Raw genomic sequence first — 21,139 nt, forward strand, 5'->3', positions numbered from 1 at the left:
AAAGACTTCGCCCACCCTCCCTCCAGAAAGCTTACCTTAATACCTTAAGCAGTGAAGCAGAATAGGAGTTTAAAGTTATAAAACTCCTGGGGTAGGGGAAGACTTCAGCACATGGCTCCTGAATGCTCCCTATGTTTCAGGCAAAGTGCAAGGCACGTCAATACCACTTTCATTCACTTCAGCAGTAGGCAGTTATTACTACACTTGCTTTGACATTTAATATTTATTAGGTACCCGGCTGTGTTCCAGATGTTGGTCACATTACAGTGAACGAGAAAGACAAAAAGATTAAAAAACTTTTAATCATGGAACTTATAAAGAAAATATGATAAATGAGTAAAACCCAAAGAATGTTAACTGGTGATAAGTGCTATGAAGAAAAACAAAGCAGGAAATGATGAGAAGGGAATGTGGGGGAGGAGGGAGGTGACAATTCAAAGTATCATGGCCCCATGGACGTGCCCTATGAGCAAAGACTTGAAGGAAGGTAGGGTGGCACCACACGCCTATCTGGGAAAGAGGATTCCAGGCAGTGGTGTCCAGTGCCAAAGTCCCAAGGCAGGTACTGGTATGTGCAGGAGGAGAGGCAGCTGAGTTGAAATCAGAGGTGGCCTAAGCCTGCTACAGGTCATGTAAGGGCCTTCTTTGTGTCTTCCTCAGAGGAAGATGGGAAACCCCTGGAGGTTCTGAACAGAGTGAGAAAAACAATGGCTCAGGACAGAACCCTGGGCCCCTCTGTCCTATCACCTCCGGGTCACGACTGACTGTTCCAAGGGTAAACATCTGACCCAAAGGAACTGGGCCAATCACTGATGAAGCCAATCAAAATTCATCTCCTCTCCAAAATCTGAACTAAACACAAGAGGTTGAATTAGCCAGTGTTGGGCCTTAAATGAAAATAGTGACAGACAGTCAAGATTAGGACAGTTACTTCCCTGCCACGTCCATACAACCAGAAGCCGCCTGAAATTCAATACTGCAAACCCAAAGGGAGGAGCAGAGACAAGAAGAGACGGCCCCAGAGAGAGGGATGCACAGAGCAACCTGCTGTAGGTTGAGGACGGGGATATATGGGACTCCTGAACCTTCCAATAAATCTCCTGCCTTGGCCTCTCTGTGTGGGTTTCTCACCCTTATAATCAAAATCCCCGGCTTAGACAGGGAGCTATATTTTGTTATCCAAGTATCACACGTGGGACTGAATAGGCTGTCTGTTCGTGGCTGTAAGTTTAACGCAGCTCTAACAACTCCTGAGGAAAAGGAAGGGCTGTACAGACGGGCAGCTGGACACCATGGCCTTCCATCCAACCCTGGCTTCCCACAGCTGTTACTGGGAATATTATACAATGCCCATAAGTGAAAACTTATTAGAAATCAGCAAGGTGCAATTTCAGTTACTTCATCCTCTTTTTAATTTCCTCATGTGTATCAATGGCAGAGATTTCTGAATATTCTGCTAGGCTAAAAAAAATACATTTGGTGATATTAAGTCATTGTTACTCTTTTAGAACAAAGTTAATTAAGCTGTGAAATACTTGTTTTGACTTAACTAGGTTCTGGGTATGGTCCTGGAAGCTCTCTTACCACAGGCAGGCTGCAGTATTGTTCCTTGTGGGCAACGAGGGCCAGAGCTAACTGCCACCCTCCTCCCACCACCAGCCTCCTCCTGACCAGCATGCCAAGATGCCAAGAGAAGGCCCAGGAGAAAGGCAGAGATTAATGCTTCTCTGTCAACTCTAAACTGAACCTGCTCTGAATGGCTGCTTCTAATTCTAAGGGACACAGAGAAGGGAAGAATGATCACACAAGGGTCTCGCTCAGAGCATGCCTCTATCTGCCCTCTGCCCACAGGCAAGCAGGCTGACGGTCAGCTGCCACAAGCAGCCGCAGCAGCCAGAGAACTGGTCTGCAGTGCTGTACCCGCCCCGAAAGCTGTTCATCTTTGGGTTGTAACTACCAAGACCCCAATACAAGCTCATCTCCGGCTAAGCCAGCAGTTTATCTAGCAAAGTGAAGATTTCAGTAGTTACAATTACTGACAAAAATGTACCACTCCTACAGCACTCCAGAGACATGAATTAACCAATCCTCCCTGTCACCCTTGGAAATGGAATGCACTTCAGCTGTTCTCTCAACGTCTCCCTGAAGCCGGGAAAGTGGCAGGGATTAAAATCTCAGCCCTCCGTCCTCCATAGGACACGAACCTCTTAATGCTAATAAATCTAAACAAACAGGTCACAGTCAGGTCACAATTTTCTTAGGAATTAAAGGTAAAAAAAAATCCCCACCATGTTCCATCTGCAGCAGCTTCAAAATAAATCTTTCTTCACTGAGTGAAAGTTTAGTACTAATCTCATCTGTAGTTTCATCTGGTTGTCTTACCCTTCTTTTCTCTTTATCACCATTTCCCTTTACAACAATTTCAACCCTGTTTCCCTGCTGCGTGTTTTTGTAAGAACTTGAAATCCTTTGGGGGAACAAAGCTAAGCAATAAATATACTTCTCAAATAGGACCGAATCATTCCAAATCACCCAATGATTACTTGTTGAATGTCTGTTTTACCTATTGGTGGCAAGTTCAGTGAGAGAGAAAGTAAACACACAAATGGATGAACCAATGAATGAATAAACAAACAGGTTTATTGTTGAATTAGCTGAAGGGCACAAAGCTCTTAGTGTGGCAGAGAGACAAAGGGTCCTTGGGTGGCCTGTAAACTTTCTGGTAGACAATAATCTCTTCTCAGAAGCAATAGGGAATGGCTTTCTGCTCTCCCTCTGGGAGGGCTCACTCACAGGCACAGTTAACTTCTTATCTGAGTTGCATGCAATGTAAAAGGTCAGTGAGAATGGGTTCCACTGTCAATCTATTTCCCAAATGAGATTTGACCTAAATAGCCCCTAAAGTTTTAAGAATCTAAGATTATAGATTTTTATCTCTGAGTTTTAAAGTGCAGATTATGTCCATGTTGTCTCTGAATATCTTCCATTACTGACACAAAAGTCACAAAAGAGAAGGCAGTAATATACAGCACTTCTTCCCAAATAGGTATTCGTATAGGATGTATGTGTTCATCACATCCTACTAACGTCATTAAAACCTTTGCAGGCAATCAACAACAGGAAACCTGGACGTTAGTAGGGAGCAAGTGGCCTCGGTCCTTCTTATTCCCCTTTAGCCCACGGTTTTACTTATGTGAATTTAACGTTTCAACATATTGGTTTTGAATGTGATCTGACAACTGATTTTAGGTGGCAATTGTGGAACAGACTTCTCCCTCTTTTGGGAGATCCATCCTGTACTCTCCCAGGGGAAAAAAAAAAAAAAAAAAGACAAACTTGAAGGTGAAGATGTAGTTTCCCTAGGGCGCCTGGTGAGACTCCCTGCTTGCTCCCCACTCCAGTGAACTACAGAACGGCTGCGGTCATTGGGAAGGCACTCACCAGGGTGACAATGGCACATTCGGCCGTCAGCTGAGCAGCACTGAACAGTGTCCGAACAAACCGGTAAATCTGCTTCTGCTCTGGGTTGTGTTTATCATAATCTGGTGGCACTTCGGATTTCTGGGGAAGGAAATATTTTCAGATGACTGGCCACCCAATAAAAACAAAAGAGAAATAATTAAACACCATCAGGAGGAGGAGATTACCGAAAGAGGGTGAAGGTTTTCATCAAAAATATCTAAGAGCATCCTTCCATCTGGGTCCCTGGTGGGGAAAATAAGAGAAAGTGGAGTTTACTTTCTGCAAGAATGCCATTCAAAATGAAATAAAAATATATTTTGATTTAACATATTTCAAGAAACTGAAGTCAATGTTAAATATCGGACATGCTATTGGTTATCCACAAATAATAATTTTTCTTGTGTACATTTGATCATTTTTGTTTACACAGCCTCTGAAATAAAGGTTATAAACCACATTTAGCTGAATTAACCTAAGCAAAAAAATCTAGACTTCCATTTTTTGAGTTTTCAAATGAACCAAATCTAAGCAAGTGACAAACTTCTTTAAACACCTTGCTTCTCAGCAAAGGCTGATGGATATGCTTAAACCATCACTAGACGGTCGCTGAAAGAAAAGAAGTTCAAGGGTAAAAATGAACATTCAGTGTGCCCCAGAAACTAATTTGAAATTTTCACAACATGCAACTTAAACACTTCATTAAGAGTTTCACAATTTTATATTGAAAAACAAGAGGTGATGTGTGGAAAAGCTTAACTCAGTAACCCATAAATCTATAAAAAAAAAGGCTGGTTGTTACAAGGCCAGTAAACGTCACTGAAAGAGGTGACTGTGCTGTATGCACAGTGCCCTGCACAGTGCTACGGACACCAACCGCGCTTCCACGCCGGCTCCACTCTCATCTGCTTGAGGTCCTCTGACTTCTGTCAGAGAGAAGGTTTCTACTACATTAAAATAGTTTATGTCTAAATTTATACCACGGTTTCTTCTAATTTAAAACTATAAACATTTTTTCTCATGTTGAAGTTGCACATAGTAAATTTTTAAAATAATATTTTATAAAAGAAAGAAAGAACGTTTCAGCAAATTATACAGAAAATCAAGAGTGAAAAGGCAGGTGGGCATCATCAAGGAGATCTGCTCTGCTGGCTTCAAACACTAACACCCATCTGGTTTCCTCTGACTGAGCAGTAGTTCAGCACTTACCTGGGAAGTTTGGGTAAATTATACTAACTCTAGAAATTTCACGAAAACACGGGTAAAGAACACAAAGGCCAAAGCAACTAGAACGTAATAGGAAAAAAAAATAGGAAAAACATAATAGGAGATAATGTGTAAAGTTTTTAGTACAAAATTAATCACTCACATACCTGTTTTTGATGTGGTAATATATTGCGAGAGCTACACTGTAAAATAAAATGCAGGGTTCAATGTTTTGTAAGCATATTCAAAATGTTATACATTATCTTTCTGACCATAAATATGGAAAGTAAAAGTCAAATGATCCATCTGAACAGTCCCATTTAATTCAGAATACTGATCAAGAAATCACACTCTTCAAAGAAAACCAATCTTGTACTCATTCCCAGCAATTATTACATCTCTTCCAGGAATACCAAAACTTCAAGAGGTATTTAGAAACAAATTCTCTTTCTACTTGAAATTTTAAGCTTTCTTTGCTTGTAAAATACAGGCACTATGTAAAAACAGGTGCTGCAAATCAAACACCACTGGAAATTTCCCAACTTAGGAACTCCTAGTTTAGAAAAATCATGGTTTATTTATAACTACCAAAAAAATGTGAGTATCACCCAAAGAGGTTTGCTGGGTTTTTTTCCTCTTAAATCAAGAACCTTTTGGCAATCCACCTAACTTATTCATTCACTTGCTGAAACAGTTAACTCTTATTTGACACTATCTTAAAGTTTTATTTTACATTTTAAAAAATCTGAATTTAATGAAGATATTCCCCTCCCCTGAATATTTTTTCCAAATAATGTTTTTCGGATTTAAAAAAATGCGTTATATTCATATTGTAGAACTTCTGAAAACTATAGAAAGTATAAAGACGACTAATATGAGGTTGAGATATATGGATATCTACTCCTGTCTATAAGCTCTATGTGTAAACAGGTTTGCATACTACTGCTGTCCTCATTAATACTTTTCTTACCATTAAAACACGCTTTTAAAACATTATTTTAAATGGCTGATTACATCCCACTGTATAGTTGCTGAATAATTAACTACTCCCCTACCACTCATCACTTGTTTCTAGTATTTTGCAATTATAATTAACACCATATTGATATCTTCATAAAATACTTGTGCAACCTGGGACTATATTATTTCCATAAGAAAACATTCTGTAATTGAAATTACCCAATCTGAAGCCATTAATAATTATAAGCCTCCCCACATACACTGCCAGCTATTTTTGCAGAAAAAGTGTGCCAGTGTACTTCCCTACCAGCATCCGCTGCAACCTCGTCCTTGCTGACACTTACCTTGAATATTCTGAAAAACAGTTCTCCAACCGGAGAGGTAAAGAAGCCTACTTGTTTCCGATGGGAGTTCCTATGATGACCTATCAAGTCGGCAGGGTTATTCATGTTAACCGGCCAATATATTTTCTTAATTTCCTCTTCTGTAAGCTGTCTAAATCATTACACTATTTTTGTTTTACTTTAAAATTAATTGAGGAGAACAAAGTTTATTTTTTAAGCTTCTAAGAATATCACTAACTGGCTGCATCAGATTGCGCTGTGGGTACCCAGAGCACAGAAACTGCCATCCAGGGCATCAAGACACAGGTGGAGGGCTCAGTTCCAAAATTTTTCAGCTTACTCAGCATTGGATTCCAAACAGCTCAGAGGCTCACCTATGACTTCCTATGACAATAGACAAGAAATCTCTCATCTTCCAAGTCTCTCTCTTTCTAGACCTACTCATTCATACGACTTCAGCTAAGTGTTCAAGTCCTCATGAGCAAATGGCAATATATTCTCTTTCTCCTAACATCTTCAAGAGGTTATTCAAGTGTCAGTTCAAGCTGACGAAGAATTGTAACTGGGGTGAAAGGGCCTCAGAATTAAAACATAAGTAATACAGTTTTCAAGCATATATTAACAGCCCTGTGATGAAAAACAGCAGATGTAATCAACTCTATTTCATAAATGAGAAAAATGCAGGTTCAGACACTGATACCAGGATTTCTGACTGGTCTAGTGGTTTTGGGCCCTTTTGTGCTACCACACTGCCTCTGGGAAAAAGGAAGAAATTACCATTTAATTCATTTAATAGTCATGCTGTGATCACTGTTTTCTAATCTAATGTCACATTTAAACTGATGTTTCTTATGGCTGGGTCTGGTGTAGTGACTAGTTTAACTGCTTCCACTGATTGAGAAAGGAAATGGTTCTTGCCTCCTCTGTGAGGGAGCATGACACAGGAAAAGTATGACTCCTGGACGAACAGTCAGAACAACCTGGGTTTCAAATCGGGCTTCCTCATTTATTGGAGTTCATTTACCTCCCAGAGCCTCCATTTCCTCACCTATAAAATTAGGACAATTCAACCTATATTACAGAGCTGTTACTATAACCAAACGAAATATATAAAAGTATTATTTCAAACAAAGTTCTAAAACAAAAGTCATTATTATTAATGGTTACTCCCCTAGCAATAATTTCATCCCAAGGGGTGTTTTTACTTCTGCAAATTGAGTGAAATCTTCAGGGCCCCAAGGTCACTATCTTCTGAATCTCCTGAGCCAAAAGCAAGACTGGACATCATCCTGGCCTTAGACCTTCAGGAAAAACAGAGCCACAACGTAGGACAGTTTCTACTCAAGGTTGTATCGCGAAAAGTAAGAAAACCAAGCTCAGAATTCACATACAGCACAGCTCCATGGGCCAGCTTAGTTGGTCACTGTGAAAGAAGTGATTTGGGGGGCACATGGCAGTCAGTTGAAAATCAGTCCCACACTTGGGGCTTCAGAGGCCTGGTCAGTTCTGCTACGTCCTTCGAAAATGTTGAGGTCTCACCAAAGATGGGCTGGGGTCAAACCAGAAGTACATGTGGACCAAAGGGTTTGCTCAGCTGCTTTTGCCACATAGCTGGGAATGAAGAAATGCTATTTTCTTGACCAAGAAAACAAAACAGATTTATGACTGGTGGCCTTATACTTGTCCTCTTACCTAGAGCTAACTCCTCAGCAAAGCATATGACAATACTAAAACCTCTGAAGACCAAGAGGTGGTGGGTACTGGCAGCACAAAGGAGCTGAACCAGGGGGATGGAGGCAGGTGGGCAAGCAGCTGCTCTCCAACCCTCAGAGGCCAAGGACCGTAGGTGATTTGGCCGGCGGTGTGAATGGGGCTACCCATTGTCCCTCCACCCTTTTCTCTAATCATCATTCCTATGCCTGTTACAGGATTTTGGAGGGGGGATGAAGGTCAGCTGCAGAGGCATGGGGTTGGTTAGCAAATGCTAAATTCGTACTACAGCTGTTGGCATTTACGGAAAGATGGGAAAATCAAGTTCTCGAAAAAGAAATTATGCCTATGAAAAGAATGAGCACAGAATACCCAAACTTGTTACACTTAAGACTTTTCTTTCGGTATTAGAAGAGCACTTGACCCTCCATGCATTCCTCAACTAGAATTTGTAAATACGCTTGTTCCTTTTAGTAGCCCACAATTTACAGAAGGGTTTTCTTTTAAAAATTAAGTTAGAAATCGATGTTTAGAACTCAGAGGATTTTTCTCAGAGAAACAAGGTCATAGTTGGTTTTCAGGAAGCAAGTTCAGCCCACAGACACTCACCATGTCCTCAGTGAAGCTCAAGAGTATTCATGGTTTGGGTATTTTTAATGTCCCGGGGGAGGGGACCAAGAAAAGGGCTTGGATTTAGGGAAAGCAGAAAAGCCGAAAAAGGAAAATAGGAGTTTCTTTTGATAAGTGTAGGATAAGTTTCAGGCACAATTTCAGAACAGGAGAGCATTAGGATTTAGCTTCTTCCTATCCCGCTTTTTGACACTACTCCTTCTTCTGAGTATCCCTTTTCCCCTTACACTGTTCAAAGACCCTGGCTAAAGTTCAGCCAGGCCTGCTAACACCTTGAATTATTTTTTACTCTTTAGCTCCTTGATTATAACCCGGCTCAGTGTCAGATGCAGGCACTTACAGGGAAGGATTCTGATGGTACTACTTCAGTTAGGGTCCACCCTGCTCCCAGGTCCTAAATACACATTTTGAAAAAAGAGGGCACTTTTTAAAATAAATGAACTACTGACTAAAGGAATTTCAGGTGGTGCAAAGAAAATGTCTTTCGGAGTCACAGTATCTACACTGAATGTTTTGTTTCAACAGTCTACTCTTGAACTGGGCCAGCTTTTAGCTCTTTTTCCTCCACGTATTAACCTATAATTTAAAAGTTTCAAGTGAACTTTGGTGGGGGAGGGGAGAGCAACTGTTCACTTACATCAGGAGTTCTCAAACTTGGCTACCTACTAGAATCTCCTGGGGGGGGGGGGAGGTGTTAAAATCCAGATACCAGATCTGTAGGGCAAGACATCAAACATCAGTGTGTTTTCCAGCTCCCAGAGGATTCCAGGGTATAGCCAGGGCTTGGAACCACTGATTTGCCCAGCAGCACATTTATAACTTAGGTGACACTGAAATACCAAAGTGTTAACCAGTTTTCCCACCAGGCTCCTAAGTGTCTATGTCACAACCAGTGGCAATTTCAAGTTATCCAAGGGGGAAGTGTTGAACAACTGAGTCGGATCCATTTGTAAATCCCAAGAGCTCCTGCTGGCCCTGAAAGTGAAGGTGCCCTCTGCTCCACTTGGCCTCCCTTCCTGTTGAAGACGATCCCAGGATTAAAGAGAAATTAGCAGCTTTCATTCCAGGCTCTCTGGAATTTGTGCAGATGCCAACAGCCACATGGTACCTAGATCTTCAGGGCTTTCCGCTCCTCTCCAAAATTACTAATGATTTACTCTAGAAACTACTTTCAAGAAGTACTGTAACTTCCTATTTCCTGGCAGTAAACTGTGGCCCAAAGGCTATGACATGCAGACCTCTTCCCAGCTGCAAACACGGACTGCTTGGGTTTATGCCCACTTGTCATTTATCAAGCCGTTAAATGCCAAGGTAATAAGGGAAGAAGCTGCACTTCTATTTAGATCTTAGAAAACATGCAACCCTTGAGGACAGAAGGCAGCCTCCCATCTTTCCATCTTCCACCTCCCCACAGGGTGGCTGCTGTCCACAGAAGACTGACACAGTCCCTGCTGCCTGACTGAGGCTGTGATTTTTCGCCACATATGGTCACACTCAGAATCGGGCTTCTAAGCCTGAAAACATGGCCCACTGAAATGAAAGAATACTTCTTATTTAGAAATTTAAACACTTACATCATACACTAACTTGGCCTGTTGTTAAATGTGTAACTTCTTAAACACATATAGAAATAAAATACCCCAGGTTTTCTGCAGTTGAAATGATGACCACAGACCCCAGCACATCAGGTTTTCTGTGATCTCTGTCAACGGCCATTATTATCACAATGCTAATAGGAACATTATAAGAAAAAAAGTGTTCCTTCCCTCTTAACTTCCATTTTAAAATAAGGAAACTGAAGCCCAAAAGGGAAAGGATTTTATCCAAAGACTCCCCTTCCTCCCTTAAACCCCACTTTAAAACAAGGTTCCAAAGAGAAGGATCTTACCCAAACCCTCCCTGTTGCTGAGAGAGCCAAGACCAGAACTTAGATCTCTCAATTCTGGGCAAATACACTTTCACTGTCAGGCCTGCTTTCCACTGTAGCCCCGAGTCTTAAATGGGACCACAAAAGCCCTGCTTTATTTTTCAAAGGTAAAATATTAGTAGAGTTATTCCAGGGTGGCTTTAATAAAAAGTGGGAGGTAGAAATCAAATACATGTCTTCGCCTACATTTAAAATAATTTTAAATTTGGTCTTTTATGTAAATGCGAATGTGCACAAAATATTTGGAACACCCCACATTTTACCTACCAAAATCGCTTTTTAAACAGATTTCCTCAATAGTCAATGGCCTCCTCCAGCCCAATCTTACCACTTCCAGACCCCACAACCAACCAGTTAGCTGTCAGGTTAAGGACCAGAAAAAGAATTCAGTTAAGCAAAAATGTGTATACCCACCATTTAATTGTATACTTGAGGTTTGGTTGACTGACTGTGCTATCATCTAGGAAAATAGTGGAGCAGGAGCTGTATTTCCTCGCTATTTGTCCTGGAGGATGCTAGAAAACAATGGCAACAAGACAGGACAATTAAATGGGATTCAAAATTCTTCCAAGAAACATCATCCTCTTAAACTTGATATGAGACCACTGAGGAAAAATGTCTTAGCAAGAAATATTAATACCACCAGCAAGAACAGTACAAAAACACTTTCTTCATACAATGAAATCCCTTGTTCCTCTACGTGTAAAAGTCGCCACCACCACTGCTAGTCCCAAACCTCCCTCACTGGAGAACAGTATTCTCCTGCAAGCCACCACCAAAGAGCGTGCTGCAGAGTCCAAGAAAATCACCTGCCCTGGGGCCTGCAGGAAACAATGACACTGCTCATTACCCCAGTGAAAGACCCTAATTAAGACAGCAACCTGGTTTTATGCATCAGGATCAAGGCAAGAAGCAACTGTACCCATTTTCTTTATTCTTTAGGTACAGTTGATTTGGAGGCCACTGAAAATGCAGCCAATGTAAATTTAGATCTCCTGGTTAATCAGCTTGAATTTCAGGAGGTGAAGTTATAAAGAAAAAAGTATTGCTTTGTTAGGGGCCAAACACATTTTAAAGAGGAAGATTATCTGATACTTTTGAAAATACAACCAACAGGCAGTGCCTGTTCTGTCTTATGACTGGTTCTTTCACAAATGTATAAAGTTTGAGCTCTCTGAAGGACCTCTCTGAAGAACTACTTCTGAAACGTACTGGTATAGAAAACAGAATTTAAATTATACACTGATGACATCTAATTGAATACTAAGTAGATTTTGCCACTATGTGGGTGATATGATTAGTAGACATTACTCCAGATAACTCTTATTGAAAAGCAAGTTAGGAAAAAAAAATCAAATCACCCAAACAAGTTTCCATTTGCATGGTGCTATGTTGACAGTCTAAGAGGCATTTTCAGCAACTAATGCAAATAATCCCTTTAGGGCTAATAAAACTGCCTGCCTCAAGTGCCCACGTGCAACAAAATCCCATGTCCACACTTTACAAATGAAAAGGAAGCTTTAAAGCTAATCAGAGACCAAGTGCCCTATTCCACACTTTAAAATTTATTTCATATTTAATAAGGTTTCCTCTGTAATAAAATTATGAAAATATGCAGTAGCCTGAGAAATATAAACCAATGTCATAAACAGAATCTCCCCTCAAAACTAAATAAAAATGTTAATAGTCAAGTATCCAGTTCCTTGGATTGCAGCTAGAGGGCACTGCACTACTGAAACATTATAACCCTCTCTAGCACCGGTTTATAAATAGCATGTGGGTCAGAAGGAAATAACCAAAGTCAGGAAGTTCAGTTCTTGGGCTTTCCTTCTTAAGCTCACACTGCTTTGTGCCAGTGTAAGGAAAGGGCACAAAGAAAATTTGCAATGTTCAAGTTACAATTTGAATGTCAATTTTAAAATGGCATTTTCACACCCATCAAATTAATCACAAAATTCTCATTACGACGATCCAAAGGCACTAAAAATAATTTTTTCTCTTCTTAAGCTCTTATAGCAATCATATTTAACTCACACAAAACACACTAAAAACTCATAATACAGCTATTAATACAGGTGGCAAGCTTTTAAAGGTCTTATGAAATTTTCCCCATAGGTGCAAAATCTACAAACAAAATCTCAACAGATACTGTGCTTAACACAAAAATTCAATAATTAATTGATGAGACACAGGGTAACTTCAGGTATAATCCCAACAATGAAGCAAAAGGACAATAATAATTCATTTCTATTTTGTGTGGTTTCAACTACTCCTTCTGACACAAATTTCTCAGGATTAAAATGTGAGGGGAACTGCAAAGAATAGTTTGCCTAAGAAAACATGAGCATGGGTGTCAAGGAGACACAGGTGAACATAATCTACACATCCTTTCACAGTCTAAGAAACTCCCTCCCTGAGCCCATGGGCAGGCATGCCCCTGGGCGCACACAGTCCCTAAGGGTCAGAGGGTTAACTGGAAAGCAGCCCCAAAGAGCAGCAGCCTCCCAGCACTCAGCGCTGGCGAGCCAAAGCCCTCAGTTTGCCAGGGGAACACCAACTAAGCTTTCAAACTCTATAACCGTGTCTGAATTGAACACAAGTCCTCGTACTGAGTTATGAAGACTCTGAGTTGCAGGTGCCTCATCACTCTACAGTATCATTTGGGTGTTCAGCCACCTGTTGAATATCAGGACTACAAGATTCAGAGAATGTATACTTCTCTCAATCTGAAATCCACGTCACTAAAAAGCTCAAATAATTAGAACCCTGCGGCAGAAAAGCTCAACTCTGGGGTTGTTTTCGTGCTTCGGTTTCTGTTCTGCAGAGGGAAGGGAGAGTCAGCCCAGGCACCAACACCTTCTAACAAGCAGCACCAACGTGCATCCTGCAACACGGAGAGCTTGAAACGTCTGCGATGCCTCTGAAGTGTCGGAGACACACGCACCTTCACAGAAGAGCGTGCTCTCATTTGCTCGAGATTTTGAATAAGCACGTGGTGTACCAGATTATGGTTCTCAGTTTTAATATTATGTAACATAATACTACATTAATTTAGACGTCCCGTGATTCTGAAAGTCCATATGCTTGTACATGTGTATGTTTGGCTCTAAAATCTTCCAAGTAGGTTCCAGTCTTTGCTCATAAATAACACGGCCGTATGACGCACTGGAGAACAGCAGTCAAGACGACAGGTGCTAGAGTCGCAACTGCAGGTGTGAAACTGACTCAGCCATAACTCACTCTGTGACCCGGCGAGTTACCTACCCTCCCTCTCTGCACCGCCGGTTCCTGTCTGTAAAACGAAGGTAACAGACCCTACCTCACAGGGTCATTATTGAGGAGTACACGAGTTAATAAAGTGCTTAGAGCAGGGCCAGCACATGGGAAGCATTACATCAGTCCTTGTTAAATAAAGAGTACATTAAACGTGTCAAAAAAAGTGATAGGAATGCTTTTTTATGCTAATGTCCGTAACATACTAGAAATATACAGAAGAAAATACCTAAGGCAATGTTTTATTGGAAAAGGAAGGGCACAACGGTCCCGTTACCTGGCTCAGACAGATGGTGCCAAGAATGACAGTCTTGGTGAAAGAGCAGCTACTGTAACATCACCCATAAACTGCTTGGAAGGGGGGCAGAGGACAGGCCAATCAGTGAGAAGTCCAAATATGGCTTTTAAGGAAATAAACGCTCTAAACTATTATTCAAAATATTTTAAGAAAAGAAAAATTTATAACTTTGAAATAGTGTATATTTTACAAATTAAGTAATAAATACCTGGAATAAAACTTGAGAACTCGAGTGAAGATCATCTAGTCCACCTATCCCCATGATGTCGCACAACTAACCCATTATCTACACCCAGATCCACTAACACACAATTGTTGGACTGTGTATTTAAGAAGATTTTATTGAAGAGTTATCATGTGTCCCAAATAATGAGATTATCCCTTTCTATGATTCCAATTAGATGTCTGTCAGATACAAAGATATGTAGAGACAGACAGACAGACACACACACACACACACACACACACACACACACACAATCCAAGTGCAGGACAAAGAGAAATGCGGGTACAGGGCTAAGACCTCCACCGGACCCTCCACAATAACCAGAAATCCTTCTCCCAGCTATTCCATCCAACCGCCCACCTTCTCAGATCTCCGTCAGCTGCCTCACTCTGACCTCCCGCAGGCAGCAGGCATCACAGAGAACTAAGAGGCCATCAGGCAGCATTCACTCCCTTGACTGCTTCTTCCTCCCTGGCAAACGAACGTGTCGTACCGCTCCCCTCACCTTCAGTGGAAGACCTATCATTCTCCAGGCCAGGGCTAGTAAATGACTCCGCTTCTTCAAATTTTCTAGAAGTTGGCTCACACTCCACATGCAATACCCATTCACAAAGAACCCCAAGCTGCTACTGTAATGAGTACTTTCCAGCCCTAGCTCTCTCCTGGTTTCCTTCTATCTTGCTGAGTACTCAGTCCCTTTTTGTGGACTCCACTTCTCTGAACTCCCTGGAGGGTGACAGTCTTTTCTTTCCCCTGTACGCTCTCCCCAGGAAGTCCTCCTGTAGTCCCATTAGTGCAACTTCCTTCTGCTCCCCTGTGAGCCCCAAATCTCTCCTCTTTGGCCCAACCTCTCTTCCAAGCTCTCCACCTAAATGTTTCTCATAGGCACCTCAAATGGCAAATGAACCTCTTCTTCCACTGAATTACAATGCCTTAAAACCAGAAATCCACAAAATATTCTTTTTTTTTTTTTTTAAGATTTTATTTATTTGACAGAGAGAGACAAAGCAAGAGAGGGAACACAAGCAGGGGGAGTGGGAGAGGGAGAAGCAGGCCTCCCACTGAGCAGGGAGTCCAATGCGGCGCTCGCTCCCAGGACCCTGGGATCATGACCTGAGCAGAAGGCAGACGCTTAACGACTGAGCCACCCAGGTGCCCCCCACAAAATATTCTTGAATATTTTGTCTTTCCTTTGGTCTCCCTGCATGAAGTACCACTGATTCTACCTTGTAAATACATTTCAAAAGCATTTTCCTCGACGTCCCTCCAGCCACTAACTGGTATATGAATGGCCTCCATCACTTCTCACCCGTATCACTGCAAAAGCCATCCTGCCTCTAGGCTTATTCCTCTACCAAACCAGTCTTCCTCTGATGCTACTGTGGTCTTTTTACAAAGCAAATCAGATCATGTCACCTCCCTGCTTAAATGATTCAGAGGTTCTCCACTGCAGGGAGGAGACGTTCATCCTCTCTTCATGTCCCCAGGTCACCACTCACTCCTTCCTTCCACATACACTACACTTAGACATAATTAAATGGTGACATAATGACAGTAACAACAACAACTTTTATTTAACAGCTATCAAATAAAAGTCAACAGTATTCTGGATACTTTTCATGTGTTCATTTAACAGCTCACAAACCCCCAACAAGGCAAGGAGAATTCTCATTTCATAGATAAGTCAAAGGAGGTCAGAGAAATTAAGTAACGTTTCCAAGGTCAAATCTAAGACACCAGAGTTCACATTTGTAACATTTGTCTGACTCCAAAGTCCACGCCTTCCTACCAACAGCAGAAAGGAGAGTGCCATGTTTTAACAAGCTGGCAAACAGGAGCCCAGGGCAAGGGCTCTTGCCATTGGACAGAGAATACTAATGACACACTCAGGACATACTGCAGTGGGGCAGTGCCTGGCAGAACAAAGGGGCCAGAGTCCTGGCTCTCTTGTGGTCCTGCTAGGATTCCGCTAATATGGATGACACACTAGCACAGGTGAAGCAAGAGTATGGCTGGAGTCTGAAAGCCTAGAGCTCAGGAGGCAGCTCCTCCACTCATTAGTTATGTAAACTTGGGCAAGTTAGTTAAATAGGATGATGACACATCCTGGCTTACTGGGGATAGTCCGAATTTGCCCCTGTTGCTGTCCTTGAGTAACCATTATAGAAACCCTATTTACAGTCTACAGTGTCTCAGTTCAGGCAATAAATTATGAGGTCACCATATGCTTTACCTCCACAAGCTTCAATGTGTTCATCTGTAAAACATGGAGAGCCATACCACCCCTCATTGTGGTGCTGTGAGGACTACCCCAGGGTAACCCCTGGGGTGCTGAGCCCATGAACATGCTCAATGAGTATCACCAAGTCACTTAATAACACCTAGTCTCTGTGCTTTAGCTTCCTATTTTTCAATGGTTGGACAAAACTGACCTATTTCTTAGTGTTTGTTAGGATCAAATAAAAATAAAGCATTAGAAAATATGAGGTAATATTGGTAGAGGAAAAAAGTTACAAAAGTTTGAAAAACAAATAAAATCTCCAGAAATCAAAATTTCCTCATTTTTTAAATTTTCATTGAGAAAGCTAGTTTCCCAAAGTACAGAGAAATGAAATTTGCACTAGTATTCCTTTATTAAGAATTAACTGAGGGCCTGATGTGTGCAAAATAAATGCGGGAAGAGCACAGGAGAGGTGGGAAAGGGGCTGGGGTGGCCACTGCCACCACCTGCCACCACCTGAATACTCATGTTGTGCAGACAGTCGCAAAAACAATGAAGGCAGGGCGTGGTAGTTCCCACATTAGATTAAGAAATTATCTGCCCAAGTCACACAGCCAGTATGGGGTGGGTACAAGGACATTCTGTGCAATTTCCAAGTCCATGCAAACCTAGGGCACTTATCCCAGAGGGCAGAAGCACTCAGCTGAGAGGAGGGCCACGAGAGAGCAGAGCTCCACCAGCATCCTTCCAACACCACCACAGGCCTCAGAGACCCGATGACAGAAGAACAGAACAAACAAAAGGAAGCCCCCTCATCTTTGATCTCCAGCTATTAACTAACAAACACTCCATGAAAAGAAAAAGGGAGACTGAAAGCTTTTAGCAGGGATCAATTTTTATAGCAAGGAAAGCCTACAAGTTCTGAAAGACTAAAAGAAAAAGCAAACATCCATAGAATTAAGAACAGAAACAGACAAAATCATTAATTTGTGAAAGCAGAAAATAAACCAACATTGGATTTCAAGAACAAAAACTGGGTAAATGCCAGCACTGAGGTCAAATTTTGCTCTACTGTGAGTCATGCATGCTGTCACTACAAAATAATTACATTCATAATGTACTTCAATCCCAGCTCAAATCCTGGCCTTATTATGGCTCAGCGCACCAACTCTACAATGAGGAGTACTTTTTGTTATTAAACTTCTGGCTGTGAGGCAAAATCCAGAAATAGAATGTTTTAGGCCTGGCACCATCTGAAGTACAGAGATTTTCCCGATAGCACTAAGGCTGAGCACTGAGGGCGTGTGGCACCGCCCTGGGCCTCCCCCTCCTTCAGGAGGCTTCCGTAGGGCAACGAGCACAGGGTGTGTTTACTGCTGCCCGAGTTCTTTCTGCAGCTACCAAAGAAAGAGAGGTTCATTCTCCAAATAACGTTTTTCTATTACTTCACTTCTTAAATGCAATGGCATATATAGTCCAGGCTGTATCTTCTGGTGTAGGAGGGGGTCAGAAATGAGCATTTTCCAGAATGCTGGGGGTAAAGTAGGGCAGATGCCTATCCAATGTAGGTCTTAAAATTTTTAATTTACAGAAAGACTCAAAAATAGGTTAGACGTGCCTCAGAATATAAGAAATTCAAGTTTCCTTCCTACTTTATTTGCGCTCACGCTTCTACATAATTAAGGAGCTGCTGCAGAAGCTTGAATGTGCAAATGTTCAAGGGCCCGCACATATCCTATCCCCACTGCCATTCATAAGAACCGTGAGACCATTCTGGGAGGTAAGCAATAGCATTCCTCTTTACGCGCAACAAAATCAAAGTGCTTTAACAAGCCACCCAGGAACTGGGCATTACAAAGTGGAGCTGTAGCAGAACAGTCAGAACTCAGGTCACCTGACTCCTAATAAAGTGTTCTTGCTACACCAACTTGTTCTTAAACATTATCCCTTTCAAAATTCTCAATGAATGCAGTTATAGTCATATTGGTAAAAACTTTTCTGGTTCCAGGAGGTCATTTCTTCTCTTGGGAAAAGTTTAAAAAAGAAAAAAGTAAAAGGAAGTAAAGAAAAAATAGTGATTTGAAAAGTTGTGATTTGAAGAAACAAGTAGCTAATTGTTGATCAGAGTTTAAAACTGAATTCACAGGACTGCAGCCACAATTTATTTAAAGCCAAAGACCAGTACTTTGAAAAACAGTTTCGCAATTCCTCAAAATGTTAAATACAGAATGGCCATATATCCCAGCAATTCTACCCCTAGGTATATGCCCAAGAGAAATGAAAATATATGTCCACACAAAAACCTGCACAAGAATATTCACAGCAGCATTATTCATAAGAGCCAAAAGGTGGAAACAACCCAAATGTCCATCAACTGATGAATGGATAGATAAAGTAGGGCCTAGCCACACGATGGAATGGTATTTGCCATAAAAAGGAATGGAGTTCTAATATAAACTAATTCAATGTGGATGCACCCTGAAAACATGCTAAGGAAAGAAGTCTGTCACAAATGGCTACATAATGTAAGATTAGATTTATATGAAATGTCCACAGGAGACAAATCTGCAGAGGCAGGAAGCAGAGCAGTGGTTGCCAGGAGCTAGGGGGGACAAGGAACAGAGAGTGACTGCTAATGAACACAAGGGTTTTTTTGGGGGGTAATGAGTACATTATGAAATTGACTGTAGTAATGGTTGCACAACTCTATGAATATACTAAAAACCACTAAATTGTATAGTTTAAAAGGGTGAATTTGGTATGTAAATTATATCTCAATAAGGCTGTTTTTTTTTTTAAATAAATTTTTCATAGAAGGAAAAAAATAGTTACAACCAAAAGCAAGAAAACACCTGACGGGACAGACCAGAACTGGAAATTAAAGTTACCAGTAGGAATTAATGATTTCTAAAACACGTCTTTCCTAGTTATGTTTGCTGAATGGGTCGGTGGGAAGCACTGACGCCCAGCAGCGAGGAGTACACATGAAGTCTAGATCTGGGTTTCTAATACTGTTGTCACCAGGGGACAAAAAAAATCAGGGCTCCCTGAAGAAATGGCTGATTCCAGGGCTGACCCAGGAAGGTACAAGGTAAGCCTGAAATATCTTACTGTGCCAAAAAGCAAGAGAGTGCTCAAAAAAAAAAAAAAAAAAAAAAAAAAAAAAAAAAAAAAAAAAGGTGGGGACATGCCACAAGAACACAGAGCCAGTTTGAAAAGACTGCCACTAGCCAAACCTAGGGAAATGTGAGCATCAAAATAATTAACAGGAATGGCTATAAATCATTGAAAAAACAGAAATCCAGAAGTCCATACTGAAGATGGATGGATGGTGGAATGGGTGGATGGGAAGAAAGGGCTCCCCCGAGAGCAGAATGGTGACTGCCACATGGGGAGGAAGCAATGGGGCTGGAAAATTAGCATTCTGCAACCAAAATGTAAAGACTGGTTCAAGCAAGAATAATCAATAGATGCTAAATCTGGGGTTGGAGATAAGGAGGATATTTGCATGGCCCATAGACTGCTTACTAGTTGGCAGGGGGAAAGCCCTTAAATGCTGGGTAGAGAATCTGGACAGCACCCTGCAGGGTGATCAAACTCAACATCACCAACGAAGTCAGAAGGATGCTGTGTCTCCAGATTTGAAACACTAAGCGCAAGGGAGCATTCCATAAAGTATTCTGGCTCCAAATGCTTTCCTAAATCCTTCAGACAAATTCAAAATGAGAAGCATTCTCTTAAAAACAAACAAACAAACGGGGGCACCTGGGTGGCTCAGTCAGTTAAGCCTCTGACTCTTGTTTCAGCTCAGGTCATGATCTCAGGGTCATGAGACTGAGCCCTGTGTTGGGCTCAGAGTCTGCTGGAAGATTCTCTCCCTCTGCCCCTCCCCCCTTCAAATAAACAAACAAACAAACAAATAAATAAATCTTAAAAAAACCAACCAACCAAAAAACACCTGGCCCTGTATTCTTCAACAACGTTAGTGTTAGGAAAGACAAAGAAAGGCTGAGGACCTCTCCAGATTAAAGGACACTGAGGGGCATACCCACTAAATGCCATGTGTGATCCTGGACTGAAAGCAGTACCAGAGAAAAACATGCTACACAGGACATTATGGGGCCACTTAACACAGTTGGATGATGGACAGTTAAAAAGAATTTTACCAATGCTAAATTCTTGATTTTGATAACAATATTGTAGTTATACAGAGAATATCCTTGTTCTTAGGGAATACACAGTGGGGTATTAGGATGTAAAGGAAATGATGCAGGTCATCTACTCCCAAACAATTCAGAAGAAAGATATAGGATAATGATCAGAGTATGGGTGGAAAGTGATAAAACACTGGCTTAGAAGTGGTAAATCTGGGTAAAGGGCATAAAGGAATTTTTTGTACTATTATTATTATAACTTCTATTAAGTTTGAAATTTTTCAATAAAAAAATTAAATATATATGTCTAAAAGTGATATGTGTTTTATGACTACATAACATATATAACACATATAACTTTATGGAACATACGTATGTATAACAATGTTTATATAAAGTAAAAGAACAGATTGTAACACAGAGATGCTGGGGTGGGAGCCTCTGCTTAAAGGGTAAGGGGCAAGAGGGTCTGCTTCTTAAAGGGCTTTTCCGGCAAAGTCATTGCTCTTCTCAGACTTCTTGTTTTTTCTTTGCTTTCTCTACTCTAGAAATCCCTAAGCGAGGTGATGGAAGTTGAAACTGAGGATAGAGAGCAAAAAGCAAAAAATAAAATGGCATAGTAAAGAGGGTGCCTGTCCAGCTCACGTAAGGAACAGCTGTGACCCCTCCACCCTTAGTATACGACAACAAAGGCACTGGGAAGCCACAGACTGAAGTCCTATAAGAACAGC

At 41.3% G+C, this 21,139-nt stretch overlaps 1 protein-coding gene across 3 annotated transcripts in view; it reads right to left on the reverse strand.

Annotated features, from left to right (window-relative positions):
* CCNY (cyclin Y) overlaps positions 1–21,139 on the reverse strand; it is a 214,024-nt gene that overhangs the window by 28,945 nt on the left and 163,940 nt on the right. For all 3 annotated transcript variants that reach the window (XM_045786369.2, XM_045786370.2, XM_087857872.1), the window contains 4 exons: positions 10,651–10,751; positions 4,833–4,868; positions 3,648–3,705; positions 3,442–3,561 (listed from right to left, as the gene is read on the reverse strand). In XM_045786369.2, coding sequence (XP_045642325.1) covers positions 3,442–3,561; positions 3,648–3,705; positions 4,833–4,868; positions 10,651–10,751 — 315 coding nt within the window. The remainder of the gene's footprint in view (positions 1–3,441; positions 3,562–3,647; positions 3,706–4,832; positions 4,869–10,650; positions 10,752–21,139) is intronic.

The sequence above is a fragment of the Ursus americanus genome, chromosome 31 (assembly GCF_024610735.1).
Source record: "Ursus americanus isolate L20-20 chromosome 31, mUrsAme1.1.p, whole genome shotgun sequence".
In the NCBI taxonomy this organism is placed as follows: domain Eukaryota; kingdom Metazoa; phylum Chordata; class Mammalia; order Carnivora; family Ursidae; genus Ursus; species Ursus americanus.